Below are 21,695 nucleotides of genomic sequence, written 5' to 3' on the forward strand. Positions count from 1 at the left end.
AATGCTGGTCCAAATCACTGGATCCGATATCGGACAGATGAAAATGTAGAATCCGATACAATCCAAAAATCCTATATATTGCTGTGCAAGTTTCAATATGCACAGACTGTAAAAATGGAAATAAAAATCAGCAAAAGCATTTTAGCTGAGTCATGTTTGGGCTGTTAATTTCTTCTTTTTGGGAGAACAATATTTGTCACACAGTTGGAGAATTATGTCTTTGAAATGACTCAGCAGAAATGTTGTTAACAGCTTCACAGTTCATAAATGGTCTAAAATGACTGTATTGGAGTATTGGTAGCTACTCAAGTTTTTGATATTGGTATCGGGTCCAAAAAAATTGGTATCGTCCCATCCCTAGTTTAAAGGTTTATCAGCTGCCAAACTGCAGCCTGGCAGTTAGTAGAACTCACAGACAGGAGTTTTAACTTTACAAGGTAACACACCAGGACTGTCTCACACAGTTTCACAGTTGTATTGTTTGATGACCCTGCATGGTTTTGCAGTGTGTGACCTGGTGCCACTCAAATTCTTAAGGAAGCTACTTTTTTTTTCTTCTTCATGCAAGGCTGAAGTCCATCTGAACAGCACCTTAAGTTACTTATTGACAGTCAGTGAACACATTCAAAACATCAGGAGATTAGAAGGTTTTGGAGTTCTTGAAAGACGGTTGACAATTGTGACATTGTGAAAAATGCATTGCTGTTGCCCAACAATTTGTTTTTACCGTCTATCTGCTGAGTTTGAAATTAAGTTTTTGACCAAGCAGTAAAATTATGTAACCAAGATGGGTTCTAAATAAAAGGGAGAAGGAAGTGTACAGGCTGCGGGACACGTTACTGCGCCAGGAGAGGCAATAAAGTTTGGGCAAACTGAGAGTGATTTATAGACCAAACAATGAATTGATTAGTTGAGAAAATGTTCTTACAATCAATCAAAAATGTTGATGCATATGTTTTTTTTTTCTAAGTTTGCTTGTAACCATAACATTTAAAAGCATCACTTTCAGATTGTGTGACACTGCTGAGAACCAGTTATATGGTTCTTCTTCTTCCCCCACTTCACTCAGCTCGACCCCCTGTGTGTGACACAACCTGGGAATAAGTGCTTTTTTATCATGGGAAGAGCAGAGTGTGCATGTTCTCTACATAAAACCCACCAGCTCAAACGGAAGGTAATTTATGCTGCTGCTGTGGCATTGTGGCCCACGGAGCCTTTGTCAGGCAGCGCACAACACATCTTCAAAAGATGTTTGGGTTTTTGTAGGGAATAAATCGTGTGGTTCCTCTGCGACCCAGCACTATATCATATTCAGCTAGCTTGTCGGTGCCACTGCGGTGGTGAATGAGCTGCTAGAGGCCCAGTCACTAGCGGGTGGTCTGACACCGAAAGGTTAAATATGGTTCAGCCATGGACGCTCTCAAAGGGCCTCGCTGTTAAAAAAATAAGTTATGTGGGTTGTAAGTCTTCACACAGTCAGAAAATTGACAATACTGGCGCAGTGAGGCACAAGACTGTCCCAGGGCTGAACTTCATGGTTGACCGTCCAATTGAAAAAACGAGTCACAACAACTCTTGTTTCCGGTGGATTTATTGACAGATCATCAAAGCCCCGGCTAGACGAGAGGTGTAAAATCTCCGCAGTGACCATGTGTGTGTATAATAGTCATATTCACTGGATTTCTTTGTACTCTCAATAGTTGGTGATAAACCTGAATTTTTCACTGACAGCAGGAATGGAAGTTAAAACAAAATATGGAGCAGTAATAAAATGAAACACACATATCCACTCATTTACACCACCAACTTTACTGGCAAACATATCATGTGTTGTTTTGCAGTTTGATTTTATTGCCATGGCCATTTTTGAGATTCTCTACTCCCATCAATGATATGTGAATGACAAAGCAAAGGTAGAGGCAAATTGCAAAGTCTCAAGAAATACACAAACAAAAAGAAACCATTGTGTAACCCTAAAAATAGCTTTTAAAACATTCTTGTAATACATAAAAGTAAATAAATCAGTCTAGTAGTGACTTATTTGTTTTGTTTTTGCTTGGAACATTATTTGTGATTGCTTAATACTGACCCAAAACCATACATTTAATTATATTCATACAATATTTGCTGAACTGGCAGTCAAAGCTATTGAGATGAACATCAGCCTCTGAATTTGTAGAGAATCTACTGACTGATCTCCCAGGTGCAGGTTATAGGAACGTTGCTCATCTTCTCTTTGAAGACACGGTCAAAACGCTCATTCTGGGCCACTGTGAAGTGATTCTTCCAATCTCCTGCCACACCTGGTCAGACACAGAGAAAATAAATGATCTCTACTTATTCTTTGACTTATTTCTGAACATTTGAAGTGGCTATGTGATTTCCTAACCCAACTAAAATGTTGAATATCCTGACTGAAATCCAAGTGGAAACAAACCTTTGCGCATGGTTTCTTTCTTGTAGCGGCCTTTTTCAATCAAATCCTTGTAGTTTGCTGTGGGGTTGGTCTTCATGCTTTTGAAGGTGGACATGTCAACGATACGATCGATCGCCTCATCTGTCAGGTCTTTTCCAAGGAAAGCACAAAGCTTCACAACTTCGCCTCTGAGGTCCTGTCAATTGCAGGGCATTTAAATGTCATTATTTGCTGCCTTTGTAAATCTTTTAACCACTAATATTCACTAATTCAAATGAAATCTTGCTGATAAACAGCACATCATTGGCTTAACATGCAATAAATAATAAAAAAATAAAGATTTCCTACCTTCAACAAGTTCTCATACTGTACAAAATGGATATTCGCTTGGTCCTGTTGTGCGTAGTACTCCTTCACATGATCAAACCATGATCCCATGTAAGCTGTTGAAGATAAAATAATCAGACAATCAGTGACAACTGCTGCTTTTTAGGCTGTGTCTGCTTGTGTCATGAAAGAGACTACATTGTTTTGCATGTGTGAATGCTATGCGTGTTCTAAGGACATATTAAAGACCACTTCCTCAACTGACAATGAACTGTATTTTACACATTTCCCACATCTGAAGGCCCATGTGTTAATATTAATACCGATTTATTTGAATGGTTAAAATCACATTTCGTGTAGTTCGGTGGTTCACTGAGCCACTAAGAACACACTCATGAGTCCCTGAGTATTTGAGGCCCAGTGTGGGCCCAGTTTGTGTACCAGGTCCTGGGGGATAATCGTGTTGAATGCTGAGCTGAAGTCCAGAAACAGCACCTGCATGTGGGTGTTCTTGTCCTCCAGGTGCTCCAGGCTCAGATGGAGAGCAGTGGAGATGGCCTCCTCAGTGGAGCGGTTAGGTTGGTACGCAAACTGGAGCGGGTCGTATGATGGAGGCAGTATGGAAATTATCTGGTCCTTAACCACCCGCTCGAAGCACTTCATGATGGTCGTTGTTAGTGCAACAGGGCGAAAGTCATTAAGGCATGTGATGGTTGGTTTCTTGGGCACTGGGATGATCGTGGCAGACTGAAAGCACGGGGGGACAACGGCCTGGATCAGTGACGTGTTGAAGATGTCTGTGAGCACGCAGGCCAGCTGGTCTGCGCACTCCTTGATCAGCCGTCCTGGGATGTTATCAGGGCCAGATGCTTTCCGTGCGTTGGGGTGTTGTTCAGAGCTTCAAATCTCCCAAAGAAGTTGTTGAGCTCATTGAGGAAGCTGATGTCGTCTCGGCAGGGTGGGGGTGTGGCTTTGTAGTCTGTGACGGTCTTGATGCTCTGCCACAGTTGTCTGGAGTTGCTGGGGTCATGGAAGAAACCTTGGTACTTCTGGCTGTGGGTGCGTTTTGCTGCCTTGATGGCCCAGTTGAGATTGACCCTCGCTGTTCTGAGTGCCTCCGCTTCACCGGATTTGAAGGCAGCATTACGCTCCCTCAGTCTTGTGCGCACCTCCTTAGTCATCCAAGGTTTCTGGTTGGCCCGTGTGACTATTGTCTTTTCTACTGTGACCTCCTCCATGCACCACTGAATGTAGCCGGTCACAGATGCAGCATACGCCTCCACATCTGTATGTTGACTGTCTGTTGCAGCCTCTCTGAACATGTCCCAGTCAGAGCATTCAAAACAGACCTGCAGTGCAGACATAGATCCCTCAGGCCACACTCTCACCTTCTTCACAGCAGGCTTTTCTCTGGTGAGCAGGGGCTGATATGCTGGAATTAGCATAACAGAGAGATGGTCTGAGGAGCCGAGGTGGGGGCGGGGGGCTGCTCTGAAGGCCTTCTTGATGTTGGTGTAGACTAAGTCCAGTGTGTTTTTCCCTCTGGTAGCAAAATCCACATGCTGATGGAATTTTGGAAGAACAGTCTTCATGTTGGCCTGGTTAAAGTCCCCAGCAACAATGAAAACGCCCTCCGGGTGTGGGGTTTGCATGTCACTGATGGCACTGTAGAGGGTACTTAGAGCTTGCTTGGTGTTAGCGCTGGGTGGAATATACACAGCAACAATGGTGACGGTGGTGAATTCCCTGGGCAGGTAGAAGGGTCTGCATCTCACAATCACAAACTCAATGTCCACAGAGCAATGGCTGGAGACCAGGGTAGCGTTGTTACACCAGCTGTTATTAGTGTAGATGCAAATTCCACCCCCTCGGGTTTTACCTGTGAGAACGTGACTCCTGTCGGCTCTGAATGTTGTTAGCCCGTCCAGGCTAATGGCTGCTTCAGGGAGAGATGAGTTTAGCCATGTCTCAGTGAAAATGAGGATGCAGCAGTTTTTTGTTTCCCTTTTGGTGGTTAAGTCCAGCTTCAGATAGTCCAGTTAGCTTTCCAGGGAGCGTACATTGGCGAGCAGGATGGAGGGAAGTGGCGATCGGAACGGGTTAGCTTTTAGCTTAGCTGTAAGTCCGCCGCGACAACCGCGCTTCTGTTTCCTCCCACACCGCCTCCGGTGTCTCCGTGGGCGGACTGCGCTGGTGGGAGACTCCGCTAAAACTATGTAGGTACTAAAATATGACTGATCACTCACCATCACCATCCAGGAATTGCTCAAAGAAATCCTCAAAGCTCTTGGGTGTCTCTAGCAAGACCCAACTATGAGCAAAGTGATGTAAGGACACTGCAATATCCTTTGGGTTTCGCCAAACATAGACAACCTGGAAGTAAAAACATACATATTTGTGTGCATGGTCTAATTTGATTGCAGTTGGTGTTTGCTGTCGTTTCAAAACTGGAAAGTGTAAATCACCTTGACTTGCTTGGCTTTTATGTCCAGGGGCAACATTTCAAAGGGAAGATGTGAGCGAAACATCCGAGGATCTGGTCTGTCTCTGAAAGGGTTGTCTGCAGATCTCCCCTCCAGACAAGGGACTCGATCTCTATTGCTTAACCCCTCTGCCTGTTCAGGGTGAGCAGTGTCCATAATCTGAACCAGGATCTGTTGCATCCACGTTGTGCCTATATGGAAATAAAATAAAGTAGGGAGTACAATGTGAAAAGACCCAAATGTCACGAGACATTTGTGTTATTAATCATGGTCATGAGGACAAAAGATTAACCACTTATATTTGTCAGGCCGAGAAGGAGGTGTAGCAGCCATTTTTAATACTAGATTATTAATCAATCCCAAGCCCAAACCAGGATATTCATCGTTTGAAAGCCTTATTCTTAATCTATCTCATCCTAGTTGGAAATCACAGAAACCAATTGTGATAGTCACAGTTTATCGTCCACCTGCACCTTATTCAGAGTTCCAATCAGAGTTCTCTGAGTTCTTATCTGAGTTAGTACTTCAATTCATTATTGTAGGGGATTTCAACATCCATGTAGATGTTGACCGTGATAGTCTTAGCTGCGCATTTAACTCGTTAATAAACCAACTCATCGCCTTAAACACACCCTCGATCTTGTTTTAACTTATGGTATTGATATTGATAACTTAAACATAGTTCCTCAAAACCCTCTCCTTACTGATCATTATTTACTCACATTTAATTGTACAATAATGAACTACAATAACATAAATAAGAAATACAGCTACAGCCGGTGCCTGTCTGATAATAATATTAATACATTCAAAGAGACCTTTATTTAACTCGGTGCCATATATCAGTACATCTGAAGGTACCTTTTGTGATTTTACTCCCGCCCTCATAGATAACCTTGTTGATAGTACAGCAGCCTCACTGCGTACTACATTAGATTGCGTTGCCCCTCTGAAAAAGAAAGTGGTGAATCAGATGAGACGAGCACCATGGTTTAACTCCAATACTCGTGCTCTTAAACAGACGTTACGTAGATTAGAAAGAAAATGGCGTTCCAATAACCTAGAGGAATTTTATATAGCCTGGAAAGATGGTTTTGTAGCTTACAAAAAAGCCTTACACAAAGCTGGAGTTGCCTATTATTCTTCTTTAATTGAAGAAAATAAGAATAATCATAGATTTCTTTTCAGCACTGTAGCCAGGCTGACACAGAGCCACAGCTCCTCTGAACCATCTATTCCTTTAACACTTTATCAATAAGGCCGGATGAAATAAATCAGGTTGTTCAACTCCAGGGATGTCTCAGAGACATTAAGTCCTGGATGACCTGTAACTTTCTACTTTTAAACTCAGAAAAAACTGAGGTCATTATACTCGGCCCTAAACACCTCAGAGAAAAACTTTCTGATCACATTGTCACTTTAGATGACATCCCCTTGGCTTCCAGCTCCACTGTGAGGAACCTTGGAGTTATTTTTGACCAGGAAATGTCATTTAATTCACACATAAAACTAATTTCCAGAACAGCCTTCTTCCACCTGCGGAACATTATGAAAATGAAAATAACTAGTACCGCGCGCGGTTCTGAACGGGTTCGAGCCGACCCACGCGGGTCGCCGTGTGCCACGGCTCCCCGCGTGCCTCGCACTCTCACCCGTTCATTCACCGCGCGCGGTACTAGTTATTTTCAGTACTAGTTATTTTCAGTACTAGTTATTTTCAGCGGCGTCCCCGTGCATGTCGATCCAAATTTCGGGGGGGATCGCGGCAACGTATGGCAAAGTTATAGGGCACTTCCTGTTTAAAATGGCCGACTTCCTGTTCGGTCAAATGCGCATCCGTAAACGTGTTCAGGGAAGTTCCCTTGTCTTACATATCAAGTTTTGTTCAGATCGGACAATCTTAGAGTTTACTTCCTGTTTCGGGCATTCCACTTCCTGTTGGGAGGTCACCTTTTGCAGACATGCTCAGGACAGGTCCCTGGTGTCACATATAAGGTTTTGTGCAAATCGGACAATGTACTGCAAAGTTAGAGGGCACTTCCTGTTTAAAATGGCCAACTTCCTGTTCATCTCTGGAAACATGTTCAGGGAAGGTCCCGTAACTCACATATCTAGTTTTGTGTCAATCGGACAATGTAAGACTTTACTTCCTGTTTCGGGCGTTCCACTTCCTGTAGGGAGGTGACCTTTTACGGACATGTTGAGGAAGGGTCTGGGGTCCCACATACTAAGTTTCAAGCGGATACAACAATCCCTGTTGGAGCAGCATCAAAAACTATAAATGTAATTCTGTCTGCTGTCACCAGGGGGCGCTGTATTTGAAAATGAATATTTTCATATAGACGTGTTCAGGGCCGGACTGTCATCAATCCTTGCAAGTTTGGTTCAGATCGGACCAGGATTAGCAAAGTTGTAACAGTTTGTTTTTTTAGAATTTTCTACCACCACCAGGAGGCGCTGTTTTCAAAATGTACCGTTTCAGCAACATAGTCGTCTTCAGCAACTAACCATCATCAACTATAGCAAGTTTGGTTGGGATCAGACCTTCCATCGCGAAGTTATAAGAGTTTCATTGTCTGTTATGAAAAATTATTATTATCTCCAATTTTGGCGCCCCCTATCTCGTACGCCATACAATATTTTAAAAAGCTTTTGATAACTTTTGATGCTCAACTCGTCCACATTGATCTCACCAAGTTTGAAGGTGATCGCACAAAAGCTCTAGGAGGAGATAATTGAAATACAAGCTGTCATATTGTCTGCTGTCACCAGGGGGCGCTGTTTTCGAAATTGAATATTTTCATATGAACGTCTTTAGGGCCGGACTATCATCAATCCTAGCAAGTTTGGTTCAGATCGGACCAGGATTCGCGAAGTTGTAGCAGTTTGATTTTTTGTCCCAAAAATCCGACTTTGCGTCGTTGCCATGGCAACACCGTTAAACGATTTGTCGTCATATTGATCACGCATCATCTACCATGTGTTTTGACTGTTGTCACCAATTTTGAGTGCGGTACGATTATCTGTGTAAAAGTTATTCCCGAAATCGTAAAAAAACTTTTTTTTTGTGTATTTTCTTTCACCACAAGGAGGCGCTGTTTTCAAACTTCACCGTTTTTTCATAGACGTCTTCAGCCATGGCCCATCATCAATCATGGCAAGTTTGGTTCGGATCGGACCTTCCATCGCAAAGTTATAAGAGTTTTTTTTTCCTGATGCGAAACATCAGAATCATCACGAACTTTGCCGCCCCCTATCTCGTGCGCCATGCGACATTTGAAAAAACTTTTGATACCGTGAGCTCCTCAACTGGTCCACAGGGACCTCGCCGAGTTTGAAGGTGATCGCACAAAAACTCTAGGAGGAGTTAGTTCAAATACCATTGCTGCGAATTCGCCAAAATCGCCAAAAAATGGCCAATCAACCCAAGATGGCGGATTTCCTGTAGGTTTCACGGGAAAGTCGTCATCGACTTTTTTGACCGTCCCCACCTAATGAACGTGTGTACCAAGTTTCGTTCACGTACGTTAAACCCGACATGAGTTGACCTAATAGAAGTTTTTTGCGTGACTTTTTAGCCCCTCCCACCTCCAATTTTCCACGCATTTTCCCCGAACGAATTTCAGACGTAAATTTACACCAGGATTGATGCGGTCACAAAAATCTGTGAGTTTTGGGGTATGGGAAAGGCCTCAAAAATGCGATTTACTTTTAGGAATAATAATAATAATAATAAAAATAACTAGTACTGAAAATAACTAGTACCGCGCGCGGTTCTGAACGGGTTCGAGCCGACCCACGCGGGTCGCCGTGTGCCACGGCTCCCCGCGTGCCTCGCGCTCTCACCCGTTCATTCACCGCGCGCGGTACTAGTTATTTTCAGTACTAGTTATTTTCAGCGGCGTCCCTGCGCATGTCGTTCCAAATTTCGAGGGGGATCGGGCAACGTATGACAAAGTTATAGGGCACTTCCTGTTTAAAATGGCAGACTTCCTGTTCGGTCAAGTGCGTGTCCGTAAACGTGTTCAGGGAACTTCCCTTGTCTTACATATCAAGTTTTGTGCAGATCGGACAATCTTAGAGTTGACTTCCTGTTTCGGGCATTCCACTTCCTGTTGGGAGGTCATCTCTTGCAGACATGCTCAGGACAGGTCCCTGGTGTCACATAAAAGGTTTCGTGCAAATCGGACAACGTACGGCAAAGTTAGAGGGCACTTCCTGTTTAAAATCGCCAACTTCCTGTTTGTCTCCATAAACGTGTTCAGGGAAGTTCCCTTGTCTTACATATCAAGTTTTGTTCAGATCGGACAATGTAAGACTTTACTTCCTGTTTCGGGCGTTCCACTTCCTGTAGGGAGGTGACCTTTTACGGACATGCTCAGGACAGGTCCCTGGTGTCACATGTAAGGTTTTGTGCAGATCGGACAACGTACGGCAAAGTTAGAGGGCACTTCCTGTTTAAAATGGCCGACTTCCTGTTCGGTCAACGGCGTCTCCGTAAACATGTTCAGGGAAGGTCCAGTAACTCACATATCTAGTTTCGTGTCAATCGGACAATGTAAGACTTTACTTCCTGTTTCGGGCGTTCCACTTCCTGTAGGGAGGTGACCTTTTACGGACATGTTGAGGAAGGGTCTGGGGTCCCACATACTAAGTTTCAAGTGGATACAACAATCCCTGTTGGAGCAGCATCAAAAACTATAAATGTAATTCTGTCTGCTGTCACCAGGGGGCGCTGTATTTGAAAATGAATATTTTCATATAGACGTGTTCAGGGCCGGACTGTCATCAATCCTTGCAAGTTTGGTTCAGATCGGACCAGGATTGGCAAAGTTGTAACAGTTTGTTTTTTTAGAATTTTCTACCACCACCAGGAGGCGCTGTTTTCAAAATGTACCGTTTCAGCAACATAGTCGTCTTCAGCAACTAACCATCATCAACTATAGCAAGTTTGGTTGGGATCAGACCTTCCATCGCAAAGTTATAAGAGTTTCACTGTCTGTTATGAAAAATTATTATTATCTCCAATTTTGGCGCCCCCTATCTCGTACGCCATACAATATTTTAAAAAGCTTTTGATAACTTTTGATGCTCAACTCGTCCACATTGATCTCACCAAGTTTGAAGGTGATCGCACAAAAGCTCTAGGAGGAGATAATTGAAATACAAGCTGTCATATTGTCTGCTGTCACCAGGGGGCGCTGTTTTCGAAATTGAATATTTTCATATAGACGTCTTTAGGGCCGGACTATCATCAATCCTAGCAAGTTTGGTTCAGATCGGACCAGGATTCACGAAGTTGTAGCAGTTTGATTTTTTGTCCCAAAAATCCGACTTTGCGCCGTTGCCATGGCAACACCGTTAAACGATTTGTCGTCATATTGATCACGCATCATCTACCATGTGTTTTGACTGTTGTCACCAATTTTGAGTGCGGTACGATTATCTGTGTAAAAGTTATTCCCGAAATCGTAAAAAAACTTTTTTTTGGTGTATTTTCTTTCACCACAAGGAGGCGCTGTTTTCAAACTTCACCGTTTTTTCATAGACGTCTTCAGCCATGGCCCATCATCAATCGTAGCAAGTTTGGTTCGGATCGGACCTTCCATCGCAAAGTTATAAGAGTTTTGTTTTTCTGATGCGAAACATCAGAATCATCACGAACTTTGCCGCCCCCTATCTCGTGCGCCGTGCGACATTTGAAAAAACTTTTGATACCGTGAGCTCCTCAACTGGTCCACAGGGACCTCACCAAGTTTGAAGGTGATCGCACGAAAACTCTAGGAGGAGTTAGTTCAAATACCATTGCTGCGAATTCGCCAAAATCGCCAAAAAATGGCCAATCAACCCAAGATGGCGGATTTCCTGTTGGGTTTGGATCATGGTCATAATGTAATTTTTTCTTCATCCTGACCCACTACACATGTGTACCGAATTTCGTGCATGTGCGATATTTGTGTTGGTCATGGTGAATTTGGACAGGTGGCGCCGCACTTATTGGCCCCTCCCACATTCAATTTTCGACGCACATTCCCCGAACCTTTTTCAGACGTAAATTTACACCAGGATTGATGCGGTCACAAAAATTGGTGAGTTTTGGGGTATGGGAAAGGCCTCAAAAAGGCAATTCATTTGGGGGAATAATAAGAATAATAATAATAATAATAATCCTTCCAGTTTCAATAGGTTTCTTGCAACCTTGTTGCTCGAACCCTAATAATAATAATCTTTTGCATTTCAATAGGGTTCTTGCAACCTTGTTGCTCGAACCCTAATTAGAAACATTCTGTCTTTACAGGATGCTGAAAAACTAGTTCATGCTTGTGTTACATCTAGATTAGATGTTCCAACAAGTCTGTTAGAACCCTTCAGTTAATTCAAAATGCTGCAGCACAAGTTCTGACAGGAACTAGAAAGAGAGACCATATAACTCCAGTGTTAGCTTCTCTACACTGGCTCCCCGTACAGTTTAGAATTCAATTTAAAATCCTCCTCCTCACGTACAAAGCACTAATGGTCAGGCCCCTTCATACCTAAAAGACCTAGTCTTACCTTATCACCCTAACAGACCACTTAGGTCACAAAATGCAGGTTTACTTGTGGTTCCCAGAGTCTGTAAGAACAGAATGGGAGGCAGAGCCGTCAGTTACCAGGCTCCTCTCCTGTGGAACCAGCTTCCAATGACAGTTCGGGAGGCGGAGCCTCTCTCTGTATTTAAAGTTAGACTTAAAACTTTCCTTTTTGATAAAGCTTATAGTTAGAGCTGGTTCCCTGACCCCTGACATCTCCCCCACAGAACGGTCCTCCACATCCTGGACAGGTGGGGGCAAGGTGCGGGTTCTTTGATGAGCTGACTCATTGGCTGGCTGGTCGGGATGTTGCCGATGAAAGTTGACCACGAGGTTGGGGTCCAAAATGTGGCGAGCAGGAACCCAAGATCTCTCCTCCCGATCTCTCCTCCCGTAACCCTCCCAGTCCACAAGGTACTGGAGACCCCTACCCCGCCGCCGAGAACGGATTAAGCAGCGTACTGCATACACTGGACCGCCGTCGGCCACTCATGGAGGGGGAGGTGGTGGTGCCGCAGGGACCAAGGGGCTGTTGTGGACTGGCTTAACCTTGGAGACATGGAAGGTTGGCTGCACTTTCATGGAGCGTGGGAGTTTCAACCGGACTGTCACTGGGTTGATGACCCTCTGAATGGTGAAAGGCCCAATGAACTTAGGTGCCATCTTTCTGGATTCCACCCGGAGAGGTAAGTCTTGGGTGGAGAGCCACACTTGCTGACCCGCTTGGTAGATAGGTGCAGCAGTACGGCAGCGGTTGGCATTGGCAGCATAACGACCCACAGAACGGAGGAGGGTGGAGCGAGCCTGGAGCCATGTTCTGCGGCAGCGACGGATGAAGGCTTGGACTGACGGACAAAGAGCTCCTTCTCCTGGGCTGAAAACAGTGGTGGTTGATAGCCGTAAGCACACTGGAATGGAGAGAGGCCAGTAGCAGAGCAGACGAGGGAGTTGTGAGCATGTTCAACCCACAATAGTTGTGAGGCCCAGGAAGAGGGGTTCTTGGAGGCCACGCACCAGGCTCTTTCCAGTTCTTGATTCATACGCTCTGTCCATTAGTTTGGGGATGGAATCCAGAGGACAGACTGGTGGTAGCACCCAGTAGACTGCAGAATTCCCTCCAAAACACGGTAGAAAACTGGGGACCACGGTCTGACACCACATCAACAGGAAGGCCATGCAGACGGAAAACATGGAGCAGAACCAGTTGGGCAGTCTCTTTAGCAGTGGGAAGCTTGGGCAGAGGCACGAAGTGGACCATCTTGCTGAAGCGGTCCACGATGGTCAGGATGACAGTGTGACCATCAGAGGTGGGAAGACTGGTGACAAAGTCCACAGATATGTGAGACCATGGGCGGTGAGGAACAGGAAGAGGTCGTAGCAGCCCAGCAGGAGGCCGACGGGAGGTCTTATGTTGGCTGCAGGTTGGACTGGCCTTGACGAATTCCTGGATGTCCTCCTGCAAGGTGGGCCACCAGAAACGTTGGAGGAGGACATGCCGTGTCCGTTAAACAACAGGGTGGCAGGAGAGCTTGGAGGAGTGGGCCCATTGTAACACCTCTGACCTCAATGCTGGTGGGACAAAAAGGCAGTTGGACGGGCAGGAGCTGGGGCCCGGCTGTCCTTCTGTGGCTGCCCTCACCTTCTACTCAATGTCCCAGGTCAACGTGGCTACAAGGCAGGATGTAGGGAGGATGGTCCCAGCTCTATCAACAGAATCCTCTGTCTTCTGGAACTGTCGGGACAGGGCGTCAGGCTTGACATTGCGGGAACCAGGACGGTAAGAGAGGGTGAAGTTGAACCGGGCAAAGAACAGGGACCAGCGGGCCTGGCGAGAGTTCAGTCTTTTTGCAGAGCGTATGTACTCCAAATTCTTGTGATCTGTCCACACAAGAAAAGGTTCCTTCGTGCCCTCCAACCAATGGCGCCACTCTTCTAAGGCCATCTTTACTGCCAAAAGCTCCCTGTTACCAATGTTGTAGTTTCTTTCTGCAGAGGACAGACGTCGGGAGAAGAAGGCACAGGGATGGAGCTTTTGGTCAGTGCATGAGCGTTGAGACAGGACGGCCCCCACCCCAACATCAGAGGCATCCACCTCGACCACAAACTGGCGTTCAGAGTCAGGCATCAGGAGGACAGGCAATGAGGTGAACCGATCCTTGTGGAACTGGAAGGCCGCTGCAGCTGCAGAAGACCACTGGAAGGGCACTTTGGGGGAGGTCAGAGCAGTGAGAGGGGCTGCAACTGAGCTGTAGTTGCGGATGAAGCGCCGGTAGAAGTTGGCGAACCCCAGGAAGCGCTGAAGCTGCTTGCGGTTCTCCGTAACAGGCCAGGAGGTAACAGCTGAGACCTTGGCTGGGTCCATCTGGATGCTGCCTTGTGCCACAATGTACCCCAGAAAAGATGCTGAAGAAACATGGAACTCACACTTTTCTGCTTTAACGTACAGGGAGTTCTCCAAGAGGTGCTGAAGGACGGACTGGACATGATGAATGTGTTGCTCTTTGGACCGGGAGAAGATGAGTATATCATCAAGGTAAACGAAGACATACTGGTTGATCATGTCCCGGAGTACATCATTAATCAGAGCCTGGAAGATGGCAGGGGCATTGGTGAAGCCAAACAGCATTACGAGGTACTCGTAGTGTCCGGTAGGGGTGTTGAATGCCGTCTTCCATTCATCTCCTTCTCTGATGCGGACGAGGTGGTAGGCGTTGCGTAGGTCAAGTTTAGAGAAAATGGTGGCCCCCTGGAGCAGTTCAAAAGCAGTGGAGATGAGTGGCAGTGGGTAACGGTTCTTTATCGTGATCTCATTCAGTCCTCTGTAATCTATGCAGGGTCTCAATGTCTTGTCCTTCTTCTCAACAAAGAAAAACCCTGCTCCAGCAGGGGATGAAGAGGGACGAATGATGCCTGTGGCCAGAGAGTCGTTTGTGTACGTCTCCATGGCCCCTCTTTCAGGTTCAGACAGGGAGTACAGGTGACCCTTGGGAGGTGATGAACCAGGCAGGAGATCAATGGCGCAGTCATAGGGGCGGTGTGGAGGCAGAGAGGTGGCTCTGGCTTTACTGAAGACCTGGCGGAAGTCATGGTACTCGGGTGGCACCCCACTGAGGTCAGGTGAAGAACTGGAGCTAGACCCAGAGTGATGAAGCAGAGCTGAGGCTTGCTGCAGGCACCTCTGATGACAGGAGGAACTCCACTCCCGGATGGTCCCCCCTTGACGCTTCTCTCGTCGACGAGTCTGGACACAGGATCGATGCGGACGGCTAAGTCAATCACCCCGTCCAAGGTGAGGGAGGTGTCATGTGAAACCAGTTCATCTTTGATGTAATCAGCCAACCCATGGAGAAAGGCATCACGGAGAGCTGCACTGTTCCAACCGCTTTGGCTGGCTCTGGTGCGGAAATCAATGGAATAGTCAGCCACTGTTCGTTCACCTTGTTTCAGAACCATCAGTCCCCTTGCTGATTCAGAACCAGAATTCTCAAATCCAAAAACCTTCCGAAGCTCAGCAGCAAACAGGTCAAAAGAAGCACAGGCTGGAGACCGCCTCTCCCACTCAGTTGTTCCCCATAGTCGAGCTCTGACCGTCAGGTGGTTGATGACAAACGCGACCTTTGCCAGTTCTGTGGCAAAGGTGCGGGGCTGCAGGGCAAACAGAAGAGAACGGGGCTGCAAGTCTCTCGATCTCCGTCATAACGCTACGGGGTTCCCAGCCGGGGCTCAGGAGCGACACGGGGGTGAGGGATTGTGTGCTGGGTCCATAGTTTGGCCAGATTGTACTGTAACAAGTATTGACTGGACCCAATTGCAACACAAACAAGCAGGTTTACTTGAACAGTCTTTATTTGACACCACAGCAGAGGATAGCAGGTGGGTAAGGCAGGTTTCAAACCCAGGTCTTCCAGGTGCCAGGTGAGCAAGTTAGCGGAGGGCCATGAGACAGGCTAGAGACCTGGGACTCGTGAGCAGGTACACGCTGAGTGCCACTCAGCCACAGGCAGACGTATAGCAGGAAACAGGCAGGCAGGGCTCGTAGTCAGGGACAGAAGGCAGGTGGGTTTACCGAGGCTGAGGCGTGAAGCAAAGGTCAGGGGCAGATCAGGTCGATACCAGGTAAGCAGTCCGGGAATGATCGCTGGAGAGTCAGGCATGAGAGCGAAGACAATCTGGCAAAGAGTGAGTGGAGGGAAGCTGCATATATACTGGCTTGATTGGAGATGATGAGCAGGTGAGAGCAGCAGGTGAAAGCAGTTAGCTGATGAGGGGTGTGGCAGAGCAGCAGAGCAGGAGGGGCGCAGAGCAGACTGTGACAGTCCCCCATTTTTCTTTCACCCTGACCGGTCGAGGCAGATGAACGCACATCTCTGAGCCTGGTTCTGTCAGAGATTTCTTCCTGTTAAGAGGAAGTTTTTTCTCTCCACTGATGCCTGGTGCTTGCTCATTGTGTGAACTGTTGGGGTTCTCTGCTCTCCTTGATGTTGTCTATGTACAGTGCCTTGAGATAATGTATGTTATGATTTGGCGCTATACAAATAAAATTGAATTGAATTGAATTGAATTGAATTGTTATTATTTATGTTGCATTACTCTGTAAATGTCCTAAATCATGAGGTCTCCACATATAGTACATTATAAAAGCTTGAAGACCAATGGCTGCTGTGAGACCCAGCACTAGAGCCCTGTGCCCTCCGCTGAGCTCAAAAGACTAAAGTTGCTGCAGCAGCACAGGGAAAGTCAAGGAAAGGCTCAGTCAGCATTGGTCATAGTGTTGTGCAAAATTTGCACAAGTTAAAGCAAATCACAATCATCTTTATTCCAGAGTTTGTTGTGTCTTCACAGTGGAACTATTATTTAAAAGATAAGGAAAAGACAAACACAGTGAATTCAGAACCTGAGAATCTCAGCAAAGTACGTTCTTCAGTTGGTCAATTGTGCTGTTATACATCCTGATGGGGATTTTTCTTAGAGCTGGGGGGGGGGGCAGCTTCATTGAATGCATTTAGATTCACAGTTAATATTGTGCTGAAATACAGACTTATCTGTGACTGAAACGAGATGTTTCTTTAATGCTAGTTACTGTATATTCCCAACAAATCACTTTGGTCCCAAAATGCAGGGTTACTTGTGGTTCCCAGAGTCTGTAAGAAGAGAATGGGAGGCAGAGCCTTCAGTTACCAGACTCCTCTCCTGTGGAACCAGCTCCCAGTGTTGGTTGGGGAGGCAAACACTTTCTCTTTATTTAAATACTTAGACTTAAAACCTTCCTTTTTGATAAAGCTAGTTAGAGCTGGCTCAGGGAAACATGAACCCTCTCTTAGTTATGCTGCTGCTGGGGAAACTCTGTGATGCACTCACACTCACTCCCTCACACTCATGGTATGAATATGACTTTATTATTAGTCATTAACCTTGTTCTTCCCTCTCTGTGTCCTCATATTGCAGGCTGCAGGATCCAGATTTAGTTTATTATGCTATGATTAATGCTAAATGACATTGTAGTCACCTGAACAGATTCAGAACTGATTCAGAGTTGTCCTGTACCTGAACCTATAACTTGATACATCTGTTATATATCGGCTCCTGGCCTCTCTTCTGTCTCTATAACTCGCCTCCCTCTTTCTCTTTCTCTCCCCCACCTCTGTCCCCCATTTTTCTTTTCACTCCAACCGGTTGCACATTTTTAGTGTGGTTCTGTCAGAGATTTCTTCTTCTGTTAAAAGGGAGTTTTTTTTCCTCTCCACCGATGCCTAGTGTTTGCTCATTATGTGAATTTTTGGGTTTTGCTGCTCTCTATAATATTGTAAAGCGTTGTGTCTTATTTTGTGCCGTGGTGACGTGCGGTGAGGTTCATGACTCCTCTGGAGTCAGCTGTACAAATATTTGAATATAATTCATATAACAGAAGCTTATTTATCAATTTTGACCTTAATTGAAACACTTAGTTGTTTTAAAAGCTTCTAATTAAGCTTGAATCAATTCCATAAAATAAGGTCAAATTTGATTATTTTAAATTAAAATGTTTTTTTTTTAAATTCAGCGATTTTGACCATAGATATGTTGAAATCAAATAGAAAACAAATTTATAGAACAGTCTAGTTGATTTTCTCTTAGTTGTCATTGTTAGTATTTTACTTGTCATGACGACAGGTCCTCACCTAAGAGGTACATATCAGAACCTAGACCACATACTTCGACAGCTATCATGGTGACTGATATAAGTGAATATGTATATCTCTATGCTCATGTATCTCGTATGCTGTCATGTCTGTTTAGCTCCATTTCCACAATGAATGACAGTTTGGTTCAGTTTGGTGAAATAAACTAAACTAAAAGGGAGCTACACAAATTGCAGGCCGTTACAGTTGCTGTGTTTTCAAAACACTTTACTCCTTCTGCATTGATACCGGCCAAAGGATCTCAACTCCAAAACTTAAATCACCAAAATGTGATGAATGTGACTGAAAATAAGATTTATTTATTTATTTATTTACTAAATGATTAGTGCAGGATTACTTGTTACAGTGTAAACTGTGAACAGTTAAAGTAGTTAACTGTGGGCCATAAGCCTTTGATTAAATATTCTTGCAAGGAAAGGAACGTGGCTTTATGGACCATCGATGTTATTTTAGTTAGATAAAAAGGTACCGTGGACACTTTGATATCTTTGACGGCTATGATAGATAGAGAAATTGGGAGATATGGAAAATATCTAGCAGTTTTTAGGGTTAGAAGCTGTATTAGGTTTGGTGTAAGAAGGTTTTTTGAACGACAGGTCACGCTACACAGTAAATTTTGCGTGTATGAGTGTATTTGGTCCTTATCAGAATTGGTGTTAAATTAATTCCTTTCCTAGGGGGCATACTACTCTTATTTGCTCACAATTTGCTCTCACTAGGTGGCGCTTTCTCAGAGGCCGCCATACGTGCACTTACAGCAGAGGTTAATGCATGGTTTGTTTGGAAATGCTAAAACCTTTAAGGCAAGTTATGTTTCGAAATAGCTCGCGGGAAAAGATAAATCAAGTTATCCCGCTGCAGCTGTTGGACTGTAAAACAAGCAACAAGGCTACTCATTCCCCCCTATATTACCTACAGTATATACTTTTCCATGTTCTATCTTTGTTGTAAATATCAAGCCCATACTGACACCCACATGGCCAGAACAGAGAGGCAAACAGAGTAGAGAGAGTTTAAATACTCTTTCACCAAGGAGACGACCCTCCACCAAGAAGGAAGGAAATTTTCCTTTACCTTGTTAACCAGCTTTGGCGTGTATCTTCCACCTTCCTCAGAACTGTCTGCCTGATGTTAGGAGGTGGAGATAAGGAAACGGGTGCACAGGACAGGATGAGGAAGCATATAGGCTGTCACACACCTGGAGAACCGTCCTGAGGGAGCAGCCTGACTGCAGCAGGCGTGGTCGACTCCTCAAATCTGACAGGAAGATCACGCCTCCGCAACAACAGCCCATAAGGCACATCACCATGTATACCATATATATATATATATATATATATATATATATATATACATATATATATACATATATATATATTTTGTCACGAACGAGGTCGTGGAAGCCAGGGGAAGGACACAAATGCAGAGACTCGAGGTTCAGGCAAATTCCAAAAACGTTTATTAAGTCCAAGTCAGTTCACGGGAGATCAGTCCAAACAGGCAAAGGTAACAGAATCACAAGGCAAGAGACGAGGTCTTGATAATCAGGCAGGCAACGGTCGAAGCACAGGAAGACAAGAACTGAGACTAGGTATGTGGGACAAGAGTGCTGGAACGCGAGACAAGGCTACAAACGAACTGGCGACAAGACAAGACACAGAGAGGGTTTAAGAGCAGTGCTGATTAGGGGCTAAGTGCATGCAGGTGCGCAGGAACTATCAGGGAGCAGGTGGACGCAGACGAGAAGGGGGCAGGGCAAACAGGAACCTGAAACAGAGACGGGGTGAGTGCTCACAAAATAAAACAGGAAGACAACACATGAAACATGAAGGATAAATCAAGACACAGAACAAAACATGACAGACAAACCAAACCATGACATATATATATATATGTATATGTATATATATATGTATATATATATATATGTATATATATACATATATATGTATTATGTGCCCACCCCAGACTTAAACCAGGAAATAAAAGAAGAGGCTAGCATCTATTTACATATAATAACATACATATAATACAACCATCATTGTTTATTTTGAGATGCTGTTCTGGGTTCGTTTGGCAACTTTTATTTGTAGTTTTTCTCCTCCTTTGAGAGTGTGGTGTGTGGGTGCGTGGGTGTGACTGTGTGACTGTCAGTCTCTCAGTCTCTCAGGTGGACGTCAGCAACCAGGTGTCACACTATGAATGGTTCATTTGAAGGAGATTGGCTCACCATGAGTGGTTGATGAGATGGGGCCTGGACTACAAAAACCCTCCTTAACCTGCACACCTGATTAAAGATTAGGTTTAAAAAGAGTTTTGGTTTGTTATTTTGGCATTGTTCCTCTCCAAAATTATTCAAACATTTATATATTTGGACTTTTGATATATTTTTTTGGAAAGAGGACACATACACACGTTACCCCTGGTTCCCCTACGCCAGGGTTGTAACATGATTTGTTATCTCATCTGGTAAATTTGTTTAGTTTTGATTTGAAATCTCATCTTGTCAGGTTGGCAATTTTTTCTTAAGTCCTAAACCGGACTGGGGAGTGTGCTACCGTAATGGTAGAAATGCAGAGGAGCTGCTGTTATTTCTGCGCATAAAGGAGGCTGAGTTCAAAAGCCTTCTTTATGAAAAGAGTTAGAAGTGCAAGCCATGACATGACATTTGTGGACTCTGGAGTTGGAGCAAGGAGCTGCTGCACCTACCAGTCCCTCAAATCCTCATTTACCCTTGTCTGCGTTTTGGCCTACATCCTCTCCTTCACACCAAAGCAGTTTTGATGTAAGTAAGCACATTGCACTTGTCTCACCTTTTAAGTGGACTCATATTTCAATGCTTTCGAACGCCACCGCCCTTTGGGTCGATAAGTTGGTGCCAGAGGCAATTTCGTAATTGTGAAAAATCTGCCCACCAGACATATGTAGAGTTTGCACGGGATAACCTTCAGTAGCCTGTGTGTTGCTTTCAGTGTGCTGTCATAATGTAAATAATAAACCCAGGTTCTGAATAAAAACAATAATTCAATCACAAATACTATTTATTACATTTGTGCACTGTATTTTGAATATGTTTCAATAAAAGCACCGAAACTGCACCCAACCTGAGCCCAACAATCATCTCTTGATTGTCCAAACCTGACCCGAGCACACCTGGGCCCTGCTCTAATATGCAAGTCAGATCAGGGTTCACCAATTATTTATGATTATAAAAAGAAAAACTGTCAAAAAGGTAAACATCTGTCTGTTTTGAAATTTTCCACAGGGGACAGGGCAGTGGGAAGTGGAACGAGAGTGTGTGTTTTTGTGTGTGAGATGGGGCAGGGGGGCCCAAGAAGCTGTGAACGGGATGGGAAGAAGCTTCAAAGGCCAGGGAAGAGGTCCCTGGCCCCCTACTGCAGCCTTGTTCACATGAGAATCAATCTGGTGCCAGTGTTTGATGTGAACCTCAGATAAAAGGAACGAAACAAAAAATGACAGCGGGGATACGGAAAGATGGGGCACAAACAGACAGGGAGATTGATGGGACATAAAAAACAAAATGCAAAGAGATGCCACAGGACCACATTTACCAAAGCTGGACATGGATATGGGGCGAGATGAGACGAGGAAATCTGAAGATGTGAACGACAAAACAAATCAAACCAACTGATTAATACATGTAAGTGGGAGGACATATTGAAAGACAGACACAGTCTTTCAGTCACACAGACACGGTCCA

At 44.8% G+C, this 21,695-nt stretch overlaps 1 protein-coding gene across 2 annotated transcripts; it reads right to left on the bottom strand.

Annotated features, from left to right (window-relative positions):
• Positions 1–1,790: 1,790 nt before the first annotated feature.
• Positions 1,791–19,156, bottom strand: LOC131474524 (amine sulfotransferase-like). Of its 2 annotated transcripts, none has more exons than XM_058652431.1 (6): positions 19,049–19,156; positions 5,209–5,417; positions 4,990–5,116; positions 2,765–2,859; positions 2,438–2,612; positions 1,791–2,303 (listed from the first exon to the last, which is right to left on the bottom strand). In XM_058652431.1, the coding sequence occupies exons 2-6, from the start codon at positions 5,404–5,406 to the stop codon at positions 2,185–2,187; spliced, it is 714 nt and encodes a 237-aa protein (XP_058508414.1). In that variant the 5' UTR covers positions 5,407–5,417; positions 19,049–19,156; the 3' UTR covers positions 1,791–2,184. The 2 variants fall into 2 exon arrangements, with proteins under 2 accessions (XP_058508414.1, XP_058508415.1); XM_058652432.1 differs by lacking the exon at positions 19,049–19,156 and adding an exon at positions 6,088–6,355.
• Between the last annotated feature and the right edge of the window lie 2,539 nt (positions 19,157–21,695).

The sequence above is a fragment of the Solea solea genome, chromosome 15 (assembly GCF_958295425.1).
Source record: "Solea solea chromosome 15, fSolSol10.1, whole genome shotgun sequence".
In the NCBI taxonomy this organism is placed as follows: domain Eukaryota; kingdom Metazoa; phylum Chordata; class Actinopteri; order Pleuronectiformes; family Soleidae; genus Solea; species Solea solea.

Coding starts and splice junctions, on each gene's coding strand:
- LOC131474524 (XM_058652431.1), bottom strand. CDS start 5,406: ATGCAACAGATCCTGGTTCAGATTATGGACACTGCTCACCCTGAACAG. Junction 5,117..5,208: donor TAAAAGCCAAGCAAGTCAAG/GTGATTTACACT, acceptor TTTTACTTCCAG/GTTGTCTATGTTTGGCGAAA. Junction 2,304..2,437: donor GAAAGAAACCATGCGCAAAG/GTTTGTTTCCAC, acceptor GTGTCTGACCAG/GTGTGGCAGGAGATTGGAAG.